Genomic DNA, 19,928 nt, shown 5'->3' with positions numbered 1-19,928 from the left:
TATGTGATTATTTAAACAGACAAATTCACCCTAGTTTATATTAAAGCTCCTTTGAAACCTAGAATTGTTTTTTTTTGGGGAAAGTTGAATCTTATTGTATGTCCAGAAAGATACTTTAACTTGTAGCCAATTAGCAACAATAAAAGCTTCCTGATTTTAAAGAACAATGACATTTAATTCCTAAACTCTAGGAAGTCTTTGATAAAATGTTTATTAACTCTTTTATTAACTCTTCAGAGCTCCCTGATAGGGTCCATTCTCCTGTCCGTGAATCTTGCTTAATAATAGCTGGAATGTAGAAAGGATGCATAAATTTGACTTAAAGTATTTTTCTGGAAAGCCTCCCTTTCCTTAGACTTCATGGTAACGTGATACAGTTGTTCACTTTTTACTCTAGTGGTAATCTGTCCCTTTGGAGTCTCCTCTTCCTCCTTCCCTAGCTGTGGACATTCCTCTCAGGACTTAATCCCCAACTCTCTCCTCCACTTTTTGAGATAATTAATCTTCTCTCATATCTTCTACCAGCATTCTTAGCAGTTGACCCTCCAATCTGTATTTCTAACCTAGATTTGTCTCCTAATCTCCAATTATTTATGCTGATATTTCTGGCTGAATGTTGTGCTCTGTCTTCCAATTTAAGGTTGTTTAAACCTGTATCTCTGATCTTCCTGAAATTGGCAGTGTGACTTGACGTGCCTGTTTTTGTCAATGGTGCAAGCATTCATTCTTTCAGGCATCCAGGCTTGAAATCTATGTGGAATCTTTAAATCTTGTCTCTAATTTATCTGAAGCAGTTTTGTAATTAATAGAGAGTGGACCTTAGGGTCAGTAAGACCAGGGTTCAGGTCTTACCTCTGGCATTTACTGACTTTGCATCCTAAGGGTAGAATCATCTTATCTCTCAGTACTACTCTCACGAAGCTTTCTCAGATTCTAAGTTGCAGAACAGGTAGGGCCTTGGTATTGGGTATTTCCACATCGAAATTTTGCTGTATTAATTAAATCACAGTTACTGTGCCAAGCCAATGATATAATTGATTACTACTAATAAATATTTCTCCTACCCTTCTCTTCCTTACCATTTGCATTTCACCAACACAATGTAAGCTTTTAATCTTTGAATTTTTAAATTAATTTATTATTCCTCAAAATTCAGTAGTCCTATCTGGACAATAGTTCATTTCATGCCGTATAACCTAAATTCTCTCTCCTCTCTTCAAGGCTTTCAACATCCAGCTCAAGACCCACTGCTTTCATGTAACCAAAACTTTTTATCAGATATTTTGAACTTCAGCATCTCTCCCTTCTTGTTGGGACTCTTCTGCTTGGCAACTGATCATAATAGCTTGCTTTTCTGTTTATTATATGCACATTAGGCTTATTTCTTCAACTAAAATGAAAGTTACTTGAGGGACAGTATTTTGCCTTTCATGTCTTGTTTCCACCAAAGGACCTACCATCCAGTCTGGACTTAGAGCAAGCACTTAATAAATATTTGTAAGAAATTACTGATTCTTTCAGGAAATCTCAGGAGGTACCTTTCATTTAAAAGAATAGCTTTGACTTTCCTTCTTGCTTATCCCCTAAAACAGAAGTGAGAAACCTGCGGCTTTGAGGCCACATGTGGCCCTCTAGGTCCTCAAGTATGGCCCTTTGACTGAATCCAAGTGAATTTGGACTCAGAGGTCTGCACTTGAGGACCTAGAAGGCCACTTGTGGCCTCAAAGCCACAGGGTTCCCACCCCTGCCTTAAAACATCCTTTTGTGACTTTAATCCTTCTTCCCTAGCCTCTTCTGGGAGAACTAGGGGTGTGACCTTTTTTTTTTTCCTGTCACCGTCACTCACTTTGATTTTATCCATTTACTAATGCTTCTTCATCACTCCCAATTCCCCCTTCCCCTGCTCCTTGCATCTCCCACCCCCATCTCTTTTTGCCTGCTTTGGCAAGGTCTACCTGGCAATCTAAAGGTTTTAGGGTTGGTTGGTTTGTTTGTTTTAATGTGTTAATTAGTTGGCTGAACTACTTTTTTCCTTTTTCTTTCTTTCTTTTTTTTTTTTAAAGATGGTACAGGGGAGGGGATACTGGAAAATGAAGATACCAATATATTAGTTTTTAAAAATGAAAGGAGCCCTTAGTTTAAAAACTAGTTTGGCTGTTATCTTGTTGGTCCCCATTTTTGTAGATTTCTTTTCCCCCCCTTTCATTCTACAATTATTTACCAAATTCATACTGTGTACAAAGCACCCTGATTTAGATAGTCAGACCATTGTGTTTCATATAATAGCCTGCGCAGTGGAACCTCTTCAATGTCTTCATCAGAGCAAAAACTTCAGCAGTTCCAAAAACATGTATTAAGCACCTACACAGCATACTGTGGGGGTATTATTGGTCCTTCCTCTCCTATTATTTATGGCATAGGAGAACTAAAGGTACACAGACAGCTAACACACAATAATAGGTGATCAATGCAATAGAAAAGTTAAAAACAAAAGTTAAATGAGGCCTGGGGGAAAGGTGATTACAAAAAGTTTAGAGATTTAGGAAGGAAACATCAAGTAAGGCTTTTGTGGAGGGGGTTGTATTTGAACTGGGTTTTAATGGATGGGTAGGAACTTGGCAGGCAGGGGGAAGAGAGAGCAATCCAGACGTAGGAAATACTGAGAACAAAGGCACAAAGACAGGAAAGGAGAGGGTGTGTTTGCAGTCTAGTTTACAAGGTATGTAATAAAGTACATCATGGGGGGGGGGGAGTAATATGAAATCTCTGCAAAACCGTGATGGTGCCAGATATTAGAGGGCTTTGCATGCCAGGCAACAATTAAGAAAAAAAAAAGGGAGCTACTTATATTTTAGCAATATGATTGATTAGGTATATGACCATGATTCCTTTAAATAGCAAGCCAGTATATACATGTAAAATGATTTGATAGAAATAAGAAAGTTCAGAAGAAAAGTGGGTTTTCTTGAAAAGATAAGTCTGTTATGAAAATGTTGAATTTGAAATACCTATGAGACATTCTGGTTGAAATAGTCAATAAGGACTTCAGATCACATGACCAATAAGATGGGAGGACTAGACTTTTTTTCTAGTCCTCACTAACTCTCAAAAACTCTCCCCAAAGAAGAGTTATGCCTCAGAGGAAAATCAATTACAGCTCTTTCTACAGGCCAAGAGAACAAAGAGGCCTAAAGGTAACAGAGAATGCTAATCTCCAGCACCTCCCACTTCCCACTAGTCCCAGTTCTCCACATCTACTGTCCTGTTCTCTAGGATCCAACATTTTCTTTGCTGCTACTACAGACTCAGTTTATCCTGCCCTCACCCCCACTATTCTGTGACAATGCAGCAGACTTCCACTCTTGCCCACCTGCTTGTGGAAGAGGAAGAGCTATAGGAAGGAGCAGGCCTTAACTTTTCCAATGGTGATAGCTTTTAGCCAGAGAATTAAGGAGCAAAGGAAAATGGACTACAGTGTTAGCATGTAAATATGTGGGGCTGTACCAGATCTGAAGGAAAAAAGCCCACTCCTTTCCCTCCAGAAGTCTCTTCAGGCAGGTACTGAGGGCAGTGAAAAGTAAATTCTCCAGAGTGGGAGGACGCTGAGACATCATTGAGATACAGTCACTAGGAGACCTGCCTTCCATGTAGGAGTCAGAAATTGAGTGATAGGGGAATATAAGGGGAGAAAAAAATCAAACAAAAACTAAAACCATCAGAGATCTTGGGAGGAAGAAAACTGAGTTGGAAAAACCTAAAACACAAGCAGAGAGACTTCTGGGTCATGTGAGCAGCAAGGTAGAGGACTAGATATTTTCTCTGATCCTCATGACCTCTTAGATCTCTCCAAAACAGAAATTATATGCTTTCAAAGATTAAAGCAACTTCAACTGTCTCTGTAGTGTAGGATACCCAGAATCCTAAAAAATGTAAAAAAAAATTCCCCCCCCCAAAAAACCTCAGTCAACCAACCAACCAAACAACTCACCTAAGAACTGACAGTCATTGACCTTGAGTTTACTTGGTATCCCTCCCCCACCTCCCGTACTGCCGGCAGTGAGACACAGACCCAAGGACATGACACAGGCTTACAAACCACTCCCAAGAACCTGTTCCCTCCTCCCTGCTTTCCAGAGTCATGGAGACCTTGGCTCTAGGCTCTGCAAATTTGCCCTGGCCATGACAGACAGTGTGGTTGTAGCCATTCAGGAGCAAAAGCCTGCCAGGGGCCACAGCCCCATACAGTCATGTAGAACCAGTGCTGTAAAGATATGAAAAGCGGGTACCAGGGCAGATAACCCTATAATACCAGTAGAGCCAGTGCCAGGGTAGCACCAGTGCTACAAAGTTCTGAACTGCTCATACCAGGTCAAGGAACTGAGAAACAGAGGAAGTAGGACAGGATAAGACACCACATGGTGTGTATAAGGAGCACACTTTACTAAACCCTGTGGAAAAAGCACAACATCCCACTAGGGTCGGTTCTGACCACCCAGAAGTTTGGGGTAGAGACCCAGGCTAGTTGAACCATGAATTGCCCAGTGTGGAAGGAAGTTAAGATACTTTGAGGTGTAGCTCTTAAGGAAACCACACTCAGAAGGGAGGGAATCAGAAAGTGAGCAACAGGAGAAAATGGAACAGGCTGGGGGGAGGGCACTGCAATTTTCAAAGATTTCAGGAAGAAAACTCAAAAGTCCTTGAACATAAGCAGATAAGTAAATAGGGAAAACAGTAACAACAGCAGAAAACATAGCTTAAAGATGTAGTGAGTCATTTATGAATAAATTATTACAAAACAAAAGAAAATGATTCGTCTCTTAATGAGATGGAGAACTTTGTGAAATGTGAGGAGAACAACATGGAACCACAGCACATTGTTCCTGAGTAGTTCAAAAGAGAAATGAGAATTAAGAGAGCAGCATTTGTGACCTGCACAGTAAAAAATAGTGGGCAGCAGCCCTGGAGGCAGCTGGTATCCGGAGTAGGAGAGCATGCACTCTGGGAGGAGAGATTTTGAAGAAAATGGGGGGGAAAAAGAAAACCAGGGAAGAGTATAGATCAGTAGCAGGCTGCATAATCAGGGACATGGTAGGAGGTAGTCCCTACCCATGGGGCATCTTCTTCTCTGACACCTGCAATAATTGGCATTGTTTTAGGAATGAGGCACAATAGAAAAGGAGAATCCATTGGGCAAAGTCTACAAGTCAGTGGCAGAAACTCACCTAGAGGAGAGACTCTAGAATTGATACCTTAGGAGATTTCATGAGAAAAACGGAGAAAAGAAAGAGAACAAATAATTTAGGGGTCATGAATGAAAGAATGAGCATCTAGAGTAGACAGAGGATGGATTACGAAGAGAGTAAGAGAAATCCTTTTTGGAAAGGGGTATAGAAAATGAAATTTGAAAAACTGTCCTAGTAGAAGGGAAGGACAGGAAGGGGGAATCTTCTTGACTAACTGAGAGGAAGAAAAGATGGGAAGAATTATATAACCACATAAAAGCTGGAGAGAAAAAAAGGAACTAATAAATAAAACCCCAAAGGGCAAGGGATAACCAATGAGAAGAAAGGATCAGGGTGAGGAGAAAAGAGCCAGTTGGAAGAGGACCACTTCAAATAGAGATTAAAGTAAATAACTAAAGGAACATAGTACTGTGAATATAGCAGAAGAGGGGAAAAATCATAATGTGAAAAAAATCTAATATTAGAGGAAGCTGGAAGAAAATATAAACCTAATTCTCCTAACTTCAGATGTGAATGGATTAAACAGTTTAACAAAATAAAAAACTGACAGATTGGATAAGAAAACAAAACTCCACAATCTGTTGCTTACAAGAAACATACTTAAAAAACAAAGACATGCAAAATAAAGCTTGAGGGAAATTTTTGTTTTTTACTGTATATCAAGTGAATCCTAAAAAGCAGAAGTATCCTTGCTGACAAAGCAAAAGCAAACCTTCAGATAGTAAAAAGGGATAAACAAGGAAACCATATTATGCTGAAAGGAACCACAAACAACAAACCAGTATCAGCAATAAGAATATGCTCCTATGCCTTAACATCCAGATTTATAAAGGAAATATCTAAGCTACAAGAAGACACAGGCAGCAACACAGTAGCGACAGGAAACTTCAATATTCCTCTCTTAAGTTTTGGATAAGTCTTATAGAAAGATAAACAAAAGGGAAAATATGGAATTGAAAAAATTGCTGGAGAAACTAGAGTTAAAGGACTTACAACATCTTCTAAATGGGACAGCAAAAGAATATATACATATTTCTCAGGACTGCATGTTACTTGAACAAAATTAACTGTATACTAGGGCACAGATATTGTAAATAAACTCATTCATTCATTCATTCTTGGTGAGGCAGTTGGGGTTATGTGACTTGCTCAGGGTCACACAGCTAGTAAGTGTTAAGTGTCTGAGGGCAGATTTGAACTCAGGTCCTCCTGACTCCAAGGCTGGAGCTCTATCTACTGTGCCACCTAACTGCCCCAAATAAATAATTTTTTTGTGTGTGTGTGAGGCAATTGGGGTTGAGTGACTTGCCCAGGGTCACACAGATAGTAAGTGTCAAGTGTCTGGTCTGAGGCCAGATTTGAACTCAGGTCCTCCTGACTCCAGGCCCGGTGCTCTATTCACTGTGCCACCTAGCTGCCCCTGTAAATAAATATAAAAAGATACAAATAGTTAATACATCTTTTACAGACCAAAATGGAGTAAAAATAGAAATCAATTCAGAGGTCACAAATAAAAGATACAGACCCAAATGGAGACCTAAATCTCATACTGTATAAGGTCAAAATGGATACATGATTTAGACATATGAAGGGTGATAACACAAGCAGATTAGAGGAGCAATAAATAGTTTATCTGTCAGTTTTATGGATAAGGGAAATTAAAGGAATGAGGATAGGTAAAGAGGAGATAAAACTATTCTTGTTTGCTGATCATATGATGGTTTACTTGGGAAAATCCTAGGGAACAGTAAAGACACTGATTGAGATAATAGCTTCAGGAAAGTTGTGAGCTACAAAATAAATCCTAAAAAATCAACAGCATTTCTATATGATAATAACAAAATACTAGAAGCAATAATTGAAAGGGAGTCCCATTCCAAATAGTCGCAAAATGCATAAAATATCTGGGTATTGATCCACCAGAATGTTACTGTGCTATACAAAATTGTATGTGTGATGAATATAGAGAAACATGGTAAAATCTATATGGACTGATGTAGTGTTAAGTAAGCAGAACTAAAAAAATAATATACTTAATAACTACAACAATGGAAATGGAAAAACTACCAAAAAAATTGAAAGTAAATGTAGCAAAATTAGAAAGATTAAGAAGATTCAAATGAAAATATATGTGAAGACATCTCCAGCTGACCCCTTTGTGGTGGTGGTAGAAGGTCCACAGATTTCTTTTCCCCTTCTCTAAAAAATATTATTTGTCATATGGATAAGCTTTTTGGGAAGTGGAGGGAGAAGGATACTTGGGATGACTATGGTGATTTAAGGAACAGAAAATATCCATGAAGAATTATTTTAAAGAATATAACAAACAAAATAAATTACCAGGGAAGATATTAAAAGAGAAGGGACAGTGGCTACCTAAACATCTAAATTTGGGCAAATATCTCTTAATCATTGTTTCAAGACAAACAAAATTGAACCAACACCCGATAAAGAGAGCTCTGTGGTCCAAGAGAACTTGGAACTTTGGCAGAATGTTCTTGAGTAGTTTGAGGAAAATCAGAATATTGAAAAAAGAAGCTAAAAGGGAAGTAAATAGCAGAATTTATGGCCTACACATCAAAAATAATTAGCTGAAGAGAAAAACTGAAATGTACTTTGAATACGCTGGAATCCAAAGATGTAAAAGAAAGAGCTACTGTTTGGTAATGAAAACATATTAAGTGAAGGAAAATCTGGAAGAAATGAAATGTCCAATAGGCAATTGGTGATATAGTACTGTGGGTCAGAAAAGAGCTTGGGATTGGTTGTTTGCATAGATTAAGATTAATTATATTAATTAAGATTAAACCATGAGAGGTGATAAAATTACCAAGACAGAGCATATAAAAAGAGAAGTGAACAGTGACTAGGACAGAGCCTTGGATTATACTTTTATTTATGGGACAGTATTTGGATAATGATTCAGTAAAGGAGACAGAACAGTCAGACAGGTAATAGAATAACCAAGGGGAAAAGCAGTGTTATGAAAATCCAGAGGGAAAAGATTATCCAGGACAAAAGGATAATCAACAGGTTCATATGCTGCAGAGTAGTCAAGAATGATGAGAGTTGAGGAAACGCTATCATATGGGCAATTAAGAGGTGACTGGTAACTTTGGAAAGAAATTTCTGTTGAGTGAGGTTGGAAGCTAGATTTCAAGGGGTCAAAAGTGGATGGAAGGTAAGAGACTAGAGGTTAGAGTGAATGAAAACAGCTTTTTAAAAGAGTTTGGCTGTGAAAGGAAAGAGAGATGTAGGACAACACTTTGGAGGGATTGTTAGGGTCAAGAGAGGATTTTTTAAAGGGCAGGAAAGGTCTAGGCATGATTATAGACAGTAGGGAAGGATCCAGGAGAAAGGAAAATATTAAAAAATTAAAGAGGAGACTAGACTTCAAATCTCCTAGAGAACTTTTTTTTCCTGTTCATTGGCAGGTTCCTGAGCGGCAAAGATTTTGCTTTTACATTTCAGACATAGACCCCATCCTTAATATCTCTCTCTTCGTCCTCCTCATGGTTTACTAAGAAGTCATCTTAGACCATCTCTGTAGTGTCCTCCTCCGCACATACAAGGGTATTTAGCTGATTTAGTCCTGATACCATGGCATGCAGGTACACAGTAGTCCTCTTTCAGAAAATTCTTCCTTTTTTTAGGCATATATGAATTCAGGTGAACAAAGATGAAAAGCTATAAGCAGTATACAATTTGAAAATTGTAAATATTCATGTTACAAGTTATTTTACATGATTTCTCATGGCAAGAATGTGAATGTATTCTTGTTAGTTGTTTTTTTTTCTTCCTTTTACCTATTCTCATAAAAGCTCCACTTTGACTTCTTAAAGCAGTTGGAATATCATCTGCTTACCTTCCAGTTTTATAACACCTGTCAAGTTTTCAGTGATCTCTTTCTCTTTTCCTTGCTTCACCTCTTCTTAGAGTAATAATTGTTCTGGGCTTGGAGACTTGAACCTATTTAAAGAGCCTAAGATTTTGCTTTTATTTTTAAAATGATCTTCTTGACTATTTTGGCTTCTTCTGTTTAGCAATTAAAATTCTTTTGTGTGTGTGTGTGTGTGTGTGTGTGTGTGTGTGTGTGTGCGCGCGCGTGTGCTTTTTAGGTAGTTGGGGTTAAGTGACTTGCCCGGAGTCACCCAGCTAGTAAGTGTCAAGTGTTTGGTCTGAGGCTGGATTTGAACTCAGGTCCTCCTGACTTAAGGGCCAGTGCTCTATTCACTGCGCCACCTAGCTGCCCCTTGCAATTAAAATTTTTCATAAACTTACCCCCTTACTACCTATCCATTCTTATACTCTACAGTTTACATACTGGCCTGATTACTGTCCCTCACACATGATGTTCCATGTTCCATCTCCTTTGTACTAACTATCCTCCGTATTTGGAATGAACTCTCTTTTCACCTTTACCTCCCTGAATCCCAGCTTTCCTTCAGGACTTAGTTTATGTACCACCTTCTACATGAACCCTTTCCTGTTCCCCTTAGTACTGGTTACCACCTTCCCCAAACTTACTGGTATTTGTTTGGTATGTATTCTTTATGTATTTATATATGTCTGTATTGTCTTCTCATAAGAATATAAGTTCTTTGAGGGCAGGCACTGTTTCACTTTTGTCTTTGTATCTGCAGGATTTAATATAGTACCTGGCCCATGGTAGGCAATTAATAAATGTTTGTTGCTTTTTTGATTGGTTCATTGTTCTTACTAGTGTTTGTTCTACTCTTTATATTTTGAGAATTCTTCTTCATGGAAATGCTTTGTGAATGGTTGGAATTATGGAATTGGAGTTCTGATGAGAGGACAGAGATTAGAGTGATTTTAGACTTGTGTACAAGAAGTCTTACTCCAGGAAGTCCTGTTCTTTTGCCCCATTGTGTCATGGAGATAACCCTAGGTTCCTGGGGACAGTGTAAGTGGAATGGATGTTCTGGCAGTTTCTTTTTTTTCTTTTTGTCTAGGCAGTGGGGTTAAGTGACTTGCCCAGAGTCACACAGCTAGTAAGTGTTATGTGTCTGAGGCCGGATTTGAACTCAGGTCTGCCTGAATCCAAGGCTGGTGCTCTATCCACTGCGCCACCTAACTGCCCCGGCAGTTTCTATTATCCTGGAAGACTTTGAGTATGGCCTTGGCAGCAGACTGAGTATGCTTTTCAAGAACCAGCCTAACTAAGTAATGGGTCTCATCATCATCATTATATAGGCTGGCTGTTTTTGGTGACAAATTTCTTGGCTATGGCAGTCCACAAAACAAAATTATGAAATGGTCTTCAGCATATTTGGCCCCTGCTTAAGTTGTCAGAGCCAGAGAAGTGGAAAAGGGTTCAGAGGGTGCTGAGAATCAAATAATTTTTAGACTGTAAACTTTTATTTTTGGCACTCTGAATGTGGGATCTTGGTCCAGTGAACAAGTGGACATACTGCTGGAGGAACTGAGTCACATCAGTCTTGACATTTTTGTTGTAAACGAAGCCAGAAGAAAGAAAGATGTTGCAGCTAAATGAAAGGATGGATCACATATATCCTTGGAATGACAAAGAAAGGAGTTGGTTGATTTGGTTTTACCATATGTTGAAAGGAAGCAAAGTACATCATTTAACACATTAAATGACCTCACAAGGTGTGGTCATCTTGTTTTGCTTTGTATTTGCAGAAAGTCCACCATGAAAATAGTTACAGGTTATGCACCAATATCAGATGCTTAGGATAAAGAGATAGAAAATGTAATGAAGAACTTATAAAACCCTCCAAATTAAATTCATAGACACTCTGATATTTGGTGACATCAGTCAGAAGCTGGGGAAAAGATGAGAATGGTGAGAAAAAGGAAGAAAGATGAAAGAAAGAGGCTAAAGATTGATAGATTTCAAAGAAGTCTCACATCTTTATATCATAAACACAATTTGTGAAAAGAATTGGTAGGCACTGGAAATGTAAGTACCAAATATTTCACACACACACAAAAAACTAGATTATATTGTTGACGGCCAGGAAAAGACTTGTTATTGTCATCATGGGAATCATCCCTCAATCAGTTAACAGTGTACAATCAGACCATTGTCTTCTCAGTACAAAGACTGGACTTAGTAAAAAGCAAGAAGAAAGAATAATAATGAGAAAAAGATGGTTTATCATTGAAACAACTCAATCCTGAATTGTTTAAGCAAGTAATCAGCAAAGGGAAATGGGAAATGGACATTAGAAATGACATGAGTAATGATCATAATAATAATTTTTAAGATAAATTTAACCATTACAAATCTATTGTTACAATAAAAAAATGAAAAGAAGCCAATAAACACCTTACTCAGCCAGCATTTGACTTACTAAGTGGAGAGAGATGTCTGCCAAAGGCAGCACTAGGTGAGAATATAAACTTGTTTCTAAAACCTTTCAGTTATGAACAGTATTGTCTCATAAAGTAGACAGAAACAGTACAGGGTAGAACCATTTTAAAGAAAACTTGGTGTGACATACACATAAGTAGAGTCATCTTAAGGGTGAACCTATAGAGCAAAACAGAAGAAGGAAAACAGAAGAAAAATGAAACAGATTCAGAAAAGTTATTATGACAAACTTGTTTTCACCATGAAGGTGAATGGAACCACTGCATTTGGAACCTTACATCACAATTACAGATACATTTATATGGGAAGTAGAAATAGCACTAAAAAAAGAACAAAGATGGGAAAAACAGCCAGATTATACCAATAGAGGAGTTATTTTGCTAAAGGATACAGCCATGAGAGTTCTTAGGGATTGATGTGATATATCCAAATACATGAATTTAAGACATCCTTTATAAGGATATTAGTAAGGAACAATTACTTTTTTCACAAATGATATTCAGTAATGGACTACATCTTTGCCATTTTGCACTTGACTGAAAGATGTACAAAATATAAGATCCTATTGTGCTTACTGTTGGTTATGAAAAAGCATTTGCTTTGGTAGAGTTAATGTTAAGAGGTCTCTGTTAAGGTAATGTAGGATAAGAGGTAAAATGCCTCTTATCCATACGTCAAAATCATTCAAGATTTCTTGAAAGACATAACAGACATAACGCTGTTCAGTGATCCTCTAATCAAAAAAGAGAAGCATAAGACAGATGTGTGCTTACCCAAAGGTGTCCACCATAATGATGGAGATCTTACACAGAGTCCAACTTGAAGAGGGTTTCTCTGTGGATGGTGAGGTTTTCCAGATGCTCAATTTGTGGATGACATTGTACCATTTGCATCAAGTCTGGGATCATTACAGAGCCTCTTAGAAGAGATCTGTGACCATTCAAGAAGTAAGGATGGCGTTGTACACAATAACAGCCATGTTATGCAGTGACTAAGATTGTTAAACTGAACCCTTCTCAGCATTACGAGGATCTAAGACATCTCCAGAGGCCTCGGGATGGAAAATGCTGTCCACATCCAAAGAGAGAACTATGGAAGTCGAATTGCTATCACTTATTTTTACCTTCTATTGAGTTTTGTTTCCTCTTTCTGATGGTTCCTCCTATTGATTTAAATTTTTACTTACAACTTCACTAATGTGAAAATATGTTAAATGGGTATGTAAATGTAAAGCTTGTATCAGATTGTGCGCCATCTTGGGGGGGGAGGAAGGGGGAGAAAAATTTTCAACTGAAAAGCATATGGAAGTGATTGTTGATAAATCAAAATAAATTAATAAAATTTTTTAAAAAAGAACATTAAAAAAAAAAAGTAAGGATGGCCTGACCATCCATAGATGAAGCTCAAATGGAGTAATTATTTGTTGCCCAGACTAGGACATATATATGGATTGAAAACCTGTAAAATTCATCCATCAGTTAAGTATACCTGGCACAGACAATGCAGAGGAATGATGATTAGGCCTGTAATTGAACCAGAATAGGAGAATGGGTTGGATTGCTTTGAGGAAGTTAGTAAACCTCTTCAACCCCAATCTTTCAGTGAAATCAAAGGCCCATCTTTTTAACACATCCATTTTCCCCATGTCGCAGCAAGACATAGAATAAAACAGTCTCGAGATAATTAAGAATGATTATCATCAGGCAGCAATGGAGAAGCACAAGATGGGTGTGAACAGGCTGCAACATATAATGAATGAGGAACTTTGAAGCGTAGGAATAAAAGTTGTTGCCAAGGAATAGATGATGGGTGGACAACCAGAGTGCTCTACTGATCCCTTGTAATGTCAGGAGAACTCAAGGAAGACCTTTAGGATACTGGATGAAACCTCTGTGGCAGACTCATGAAGTACCTCAATAAGAGCTGCAAGGGATGAGCAGGAATTAATAGGTTATGAAATGCATTATTAGAGGGCTCTCCCAAATTGATGAGGTGACAGATCTGTTTGATTATCAAATACATAAGTAGATGAGTTCTTATAGGGGATGGCCATGAAGACAAGAACAAACATTGAGTTCCAGGTTACCATACCAGGGCACAGGGGACCAATTAAAACCTGAAGAGACACTTTTGATTATAATAAACATTATAAAAATGATTATGAGGAGATACTCAGTAACTTGTTTGAGTGGTTGATGTGTAGCTAGGAGAGCTTTGGACTGTGAAGAAGGTTCAAGTCTTGGGTTTTTTTTTATTATCTAGGAACAAGTTTGTTCATCTGAGAGATTTGAACTAAATGGTCTTTTAAGGTTCCTTTCAGCTGTAACGTAGTGTGAATAAAATACTATGAATCTTTTTTGCAAGGTGAAGAATTCTTTTATAAAGCAAACAGTCATCCCTCAATTTACTGTTAGTGAAAGTAACAGCTCACGTTTATATGACACCATAAGGTTTACAGAAAACTTCATATACCATATCTCATTTGAATCCTCACAACAATTTATGGTTAGTAATATTTTTATCCTCATTTTAGATATGAAGAGACTGACCCTGTGTAACCAGGGGGCGAGTCACTTCACCTCCTTGGGTCGAATTTTCCTTTTTTGTAAAATGAGAGATTTCATTAGGAGAGGTTTAATGCCCCATTCCTGCTCTTAATTTATTATCCCTTGAGGCTCAGAAGGTTAAGTACTTTGCCCAGAATGGCACATGTAGTAAATAGGTATTAGGATTTGAACTCGGGGTTGTTGCTTAACTTGAATTTAAGATTTCGTTTTTTGGGTAAGTTTTCAATATAACCACATGTATTTTAGGCAAGATGGATAAATGAGAACTTAACATCTAAATTAGCTCCTTTTCATCTCAAAACTACAAGAAATGCTTCAAATAAAGTAAAAGAATGACAAAAGCAGAAAAAAGGAAGAAACTTCAGAAGGAAAATCCCATGGAAAAACTATCAGAGAAAGTGAAGAAATGAGTAAGGGAGCTCAAAATATACAGTGAAGAAATACCATGGCATAGAAGAATGAAAGGAGAAGTTACTGGAAGTTCTGTAATTATTGCAGTTAGCACCCCAGAAAAAGAGAATGGAACAAGGAGGACATGGACAAACAAACAAGCATTTGTTAAGCTTGTTTACTATGCACCAATCAATGTGTTAAGTGCTTTATTTCATTTAATCCTCATAACAACCCGAGGAGGCAGGTACTATAATTATCCTCATTTTACAGTTGAGGAAACTGAGATAAACAGATTAAGTAAGTAACTTGTCCAGGCTTATACAGCTAGTTAGTACCTGAGGCAGGATTTAATTTCAGATCTGTGCAACATTAGCAAATGGGGGAGTGGGAAAGGCCTCCTGTAGTGGCTGGAGTTTTAACTGTTTCAAAGGAAGTCAGGGAAACTAAGAAGCAGAGATAAAGGGGCACACTATTCTAAGGTTGGGGAGCACCTAGTGCAAAGGCACAGAAATGGGGGACAGAGTGTCATGTGCATGGACCAGCAAGCAGGCCACCCTATCTGGATCATAGAGTGCATGCGAAAGAAGACTAAGAAGGTAGGAACCCATCACATTGTGAAGAGTTTTAAATACCAAAGAGAAGGTGTTGGGGAGCCATTGGAGCTCTTTAAGTGCAAGGGTGACATCGAGAGGTATACTGTTGAAAAATCACCTTAGTGACTGAGTGGAGGATGGGGAGTAGGGAGAGACTTGAGGTGGGGAAACTGATTAGATAGCCATTTCAGTAGTCCAAGCAAGATGTGATAAAGGCCTGAACCAGAACTGTATGAGTGGAGAAAAGGAGATGTATGCAGAACTTGTGAAGATAGAAACAAGATTTGGCAATGGACCGAACCTGTGGGATGAGTTAGAAGAAGTTGAGGATGACATTGAGGTTTGTCTTCAAACCTTGGGTGACTGCAAGTTAGTAGTGCCCTTGACTACTAGGGAAGTTTTGAAGAGGGGCATGTTTAAAGGGAAAGATGAATTCCATTTTGGACATATTGATCTCCAAGTGCCCTCTGAGATAGGCTTTTTTTGTTTTGTTTTGTTTGTTTTTTTGCTAGGCAATGGGGTTAAGTGACTTGCCCAGGGTCACACAGCTAGTAAGTGTTATGTGTCTGAGGCCAGATTTGAGCTCAGGTCCTCCTGAATCCAGGGCCGGTGCTCTACCCACTGTGCCACCTAGCTGCCCCTTGAGATAGGCTTTTTGAGATGTTCAGAAGAGGCCATTGATGATGCTTGATAGAAGTTCAGAAGGCAGAATTAGGATAGATGACCAATCTCCAGAATCATCTTCATAGAGATAATAATTGTATCCATGGGAGCTCATGAGATTGCCAAGTGAGAATAGTATGGAGCAAAAAGAAAAGGAACCCAGAAGAGAGACTTTGGGGGCACTTACTGTTAATCAGGGTGTGACATGGCTGAAGAACTGCCATAGGAGATTGGGAAAGAGTGTTTGAACAGCTAGAACTAGGAGAGATCAGTGTAATGAAAACTTAGAGAAAAGAACTTACCCAGGAGATCTGTGAGATTAGCCTTAGTACTCACCTTCTGTCCCTTTGATCGGAGTGTGGAACAAAAAACTCTTCCTAAAACCTCCATTTAAACAGACCTCCCAGACCAGCCATCTCTTCATTTCCCACAGGCTTTGGACTGGACTTTATCATGCTTCCTTTTGCAAGTTGTCTTCCCCTGTTAGATTTTAAGTTCCTTGAGGACGGATGGGCTGTATTTCTTTTTCCTGTTTGTATTCCCGTGGCTTAGCACAGTGCCTGGCACATAGAAGTGCTTAATAAATGTTTATTGACCCAACAGGTGATCAGTAGTCTCAAATGCTTCAGATAGGTTAAGAATGAGAATGAGAATTGAGGCCTTTACATTTGGCAGTTATAAGAGAGAATTGGTAAATTTGGAGAAGGACTTTTAATCTGAATCATGATGTAAGTCAGGTTGCAAAGACCTACCTTAGAAATCTCCAAGAACTGTTGAATGGCTCCTTGTGAGTAAGTCCTTTCAGGTGTGGGTTGGACTTATCATGACTGTTGGCATTTCTTCCAGCTCTCAAATCCTGTGATTCTCTGATATTTGGAAGCTAAGCTGGTTACACTATTGTGTACTATTTATTTAAAATGAGACCTGGAACCAACTCTCTGAAAAGGATATTTTGGAATTTCCCATTTTTCAGTTGCTTTTGGTTAAAGTTTCAGAAAGGAGCTTTTCAGATTTCAGAAATGAACAGCTGAGAACTTTGCTGTTATAATTATAAAGAAGAGTCTTCTCTTTGCATTTAAGATGTATTATATGTACCTTAGCAGTGTCTGGGATGCTTTCCCTCATCATCTTCACTTGTTTGACTCTTTAGCTCCCTTCAAGGCTCAGCTTACCAGCTGCTTTCTTCCAGAGACCTCATTTGATTTTCCCAGGAATTTTTATGTAGTCTGTATTTCCCTGTCTGGGAACATTTAACACATAAACTCCTTGAAAGAAGAAGCTATCTCTGTTTCATTTTCCTGTCTCTAGTGCTTATTAGTGCCCAGCACAGAGGCAGTTAACAATGCTTATTGCTTGACTACGGTATTTTTAGAAAATAGATATTAATGATGAGGAATGAAGGAATTTCCTGCCTCTTTTTTAAATAGTTAAAGAACATCCAATTTTACCATTTAAACTCGTCTATGAAGCTTAGAAATGGTTGACTATTAATTGACTGTTTGACATAGTCAACAGTTGACAGAGTTGAATTTGCTAAGAGCTAGCTTTATTTTTTATTATTTTTATTCTTTTTTTGGCTAGGCAATGGGGTTAAGTGACTTGCCCAGGGTCACACAGCTAGTGTCAAGTGTCTGAGGCCGGGTTTGAACTCAGGTCCTCCTGACTTCAGGGCCGGTGCTCTATCCACTGCGCTACCTAGCCGCCCCCGCTAGCTTTATTTTAAAAGAAATTTTAAAATTTGATTTATTTCATAGAATCTGTTCAAACACTGAGTAACAACCCTTAATCATTATATTGGTTGATGTGTTGACTGTTACAGGTAACAGTGTATTTTGGTGATGATGGGACATTAGTACCACAGTAGACTTAGATGGGAGTAGTTACAACTTTTAACCAACTTAAACTCAGACATAAATTATAACCCATTTCCTTATGCTTTCAGGTTTTCTTTCAGTAGTTCTTCTATTTAGAAGAAAATGGCTAAATTACTTCTAAGATTTGCTAGACACAAAGTCTCTAAAAAACCCTTGTGACCATAAACACTGCCTTTATATAGGATAGAAGGAAACTTTTCACTTTAACACTCAAATGCTACAATTATTTTCTAACATTTTCAGTGTATTTTAAAGCATTAAATGTTTTCTCCCTACCCCCTTTAGTTTTTTTTCCCCCTTCACTCTGTGTCTTCCTGTAAGAGTGTTCTCCATGTAGAAAAAGCATGATGGATTTTTGATAATTTTTGTGCCACTTTTTGACTTGTCAATAAAAAAGGGTATAACTTACTGGTTCAGAAGAAAAATGTAAATTTGCATCTCATAATTGTAAGCAAATTTTCTATGTTTCTTTAGTAAAGGTTTGTTATTCTTTTGATTATTTAAAAAAAATTGGTTGTCCATTTTAATTTCCTTCAGCTATGTAGTTTTCTTTCAGTACAGTCAAAGATTTTATGTGTATTGGTAAATATTTATGGCAGTGTCCACATTTACATCTTCTCCTCCAAATAAGTAAGGATATAGTAAATGTTCTGCTTCTAAGAATCTACCCAGAGTTTCTAAATCATTTTTCTACCTTTTTAAGTCCCTTACAATATAAAGCACATATAATATATAATTGCCTGTTTCCTACACAAACATCCTAACATGGACTTAGATTCATGGTCTACTCTTTTTTAAATCTAACATTTTTCAATATAAGGCTTCTAGATTCATTCCAATTTTTTAAACATGCATTTGAAATACATGTTTCATTATGTGCATTCTACTTTTGTCTTTAAGTTAAAATTTGAAGAGTATTTTAAAAAATCATACTGGGGATTTCACATTCCCTTAGAAATTACCATGCTTATTTTAAGGTTCCAGGCAATATCATTCTAGATACAGTTTTCAAAAATTTATTCCTCGACCTGAGAGAAGTCAGAGAGACAAATATATCCTATAAAATTACCTCGTTAGCATAAAAACAGTATAGATGAGAAATGTATTTTTCATCCCTATTGTTATTTAGTATCTTAATGGAATTTTTTCACTTCAGAATTGAAATTTAAAAATTTTCATTTTCTACAGAACCAAGTTAAAACTACATATAGTAATTCTTTGTGCATGATAAATTAGAAATGATTTTTCTACTTCCATGTTTTTGGCTAAGTGGTGAAAAATTGGTTCATTTCAAGTTTCACAAGTATGTTTCTTTCATTTTTTTTCTTGATTTACTTTATGGGTTTCCAAAAGTGTTAGTTTCTGCTTTTAACCAGTTACCTTTCATTTTCCCCCTCCTTCTTATTTTCCTGAACTACTTATCTAGGCTAGTTGTAGTAGTGATAACATGTAAAGAGTTATGAGAAGTGTTTTGATATGTTAAAGAAGATCTTGGTTTCATTGTGCCATTCTTAAACTTATATATTTCTGATATCCTTTTGCATGTCACTGAGTAGTCCTCAGATATGAAGATATAAATATGAAACTTGTATAGAAATGAATTATTCTTATATACAGTATATAATTTAATTCTGAGTAATGTTCATTTTAATTCATGTTTTTTCTTTCTTTTTTTTAAATAGATGATCCATAATTATATGGAACACTTAGAAAAAACAAAACTTCATCAGCTATCAGGGAGTGATCAACTAGAATCCACAACTCATAGTAGAATTAGGTAAGCTTTGTTATACATTTTGCCTTGAAAATGGGCAACCCCCTCCCCCCATTTATTTCTGTGTTGCTGTGTTCTTCAATCCTAGAACAACAGTCAGGCTGATTCAGAAAGTTCTGTTCTATGCTTGGAATGTTGTGGGAGAGAATAGAGTAGAAAAGAATGGAAGCAGCCTTGACTATTAAAAGGCTAAATCAGGAGATAGCCAGATGGGCAGCTTTGAGATATTTCTGTATGTTTAAAACAAATGATAAAAAATTTTGGTTTTAGGGGGTTTTTTGGTTTTTAATTATTCTCAGAGTTTGTGGGAGTTTGAAAATAACTTTCATTTCTCTCTATCATTATGTTTAGTCTAATTTTTGTTGTCAAGGTATGGGTTTGAAAGGGTTATTAGGTGGATGTCTGTTTGATGAGGAATTGTGAATAAATTATGTAAATCAGGAGGCTTTGTGACCAATGAGCT

The 19,928-nt window shown here is 37.5% G+C and overlaps 1 protein-coding gene across 5 annotated transcripts in view; it reads left to right on the top strand.

Moving 5' to 3' along the window:
- The window catches only part of SPAG9 (sperm associated antigen 9), a 149,568-nt gene that overhangs the window by 51,726 nt on the left and 77,914 nt on the right, over positions 1–19,928 (top strand). For all 5 annotated transcript variants that reach the window (XM_078156070.1, XM_078156069.1, XM_078156072.1 and 2 more), the window contains one exon: positions 19,374–19,468. In XM_078156070.1, coding sequence (XP_078012196.1) covers positions 19,374–19,468 — 95 coding nt within the window. The remainder of the gene's footprint in view (positions 1–19,373; positions 19,469–19,928) is intronic.

This window comes from Phascolarctos cinereus, unplaced genomic scaffold (assembly GCF_003287225.1).
Source record: "Phascolarctos cinereus isolate Bilbo 61053 unplaced genomic scaffold, phaCin_HiC Scaffold_5;HRSCAF=322, whole genome shotgun sequence".
Classification (NCBI taxonomy): domain Eukaryota; kingdom Metazoa; phylum Chordata; class Mammalia; order Diprotodontia; family Phascolarctidae; genus Phascolarctos; species Phascolarctos cinereus.
The sequence above is the reverse complement of the archived record's forward strand: the minus strand, read 5'-3'. Positions and strand labels throughout refer to the sequence as shown.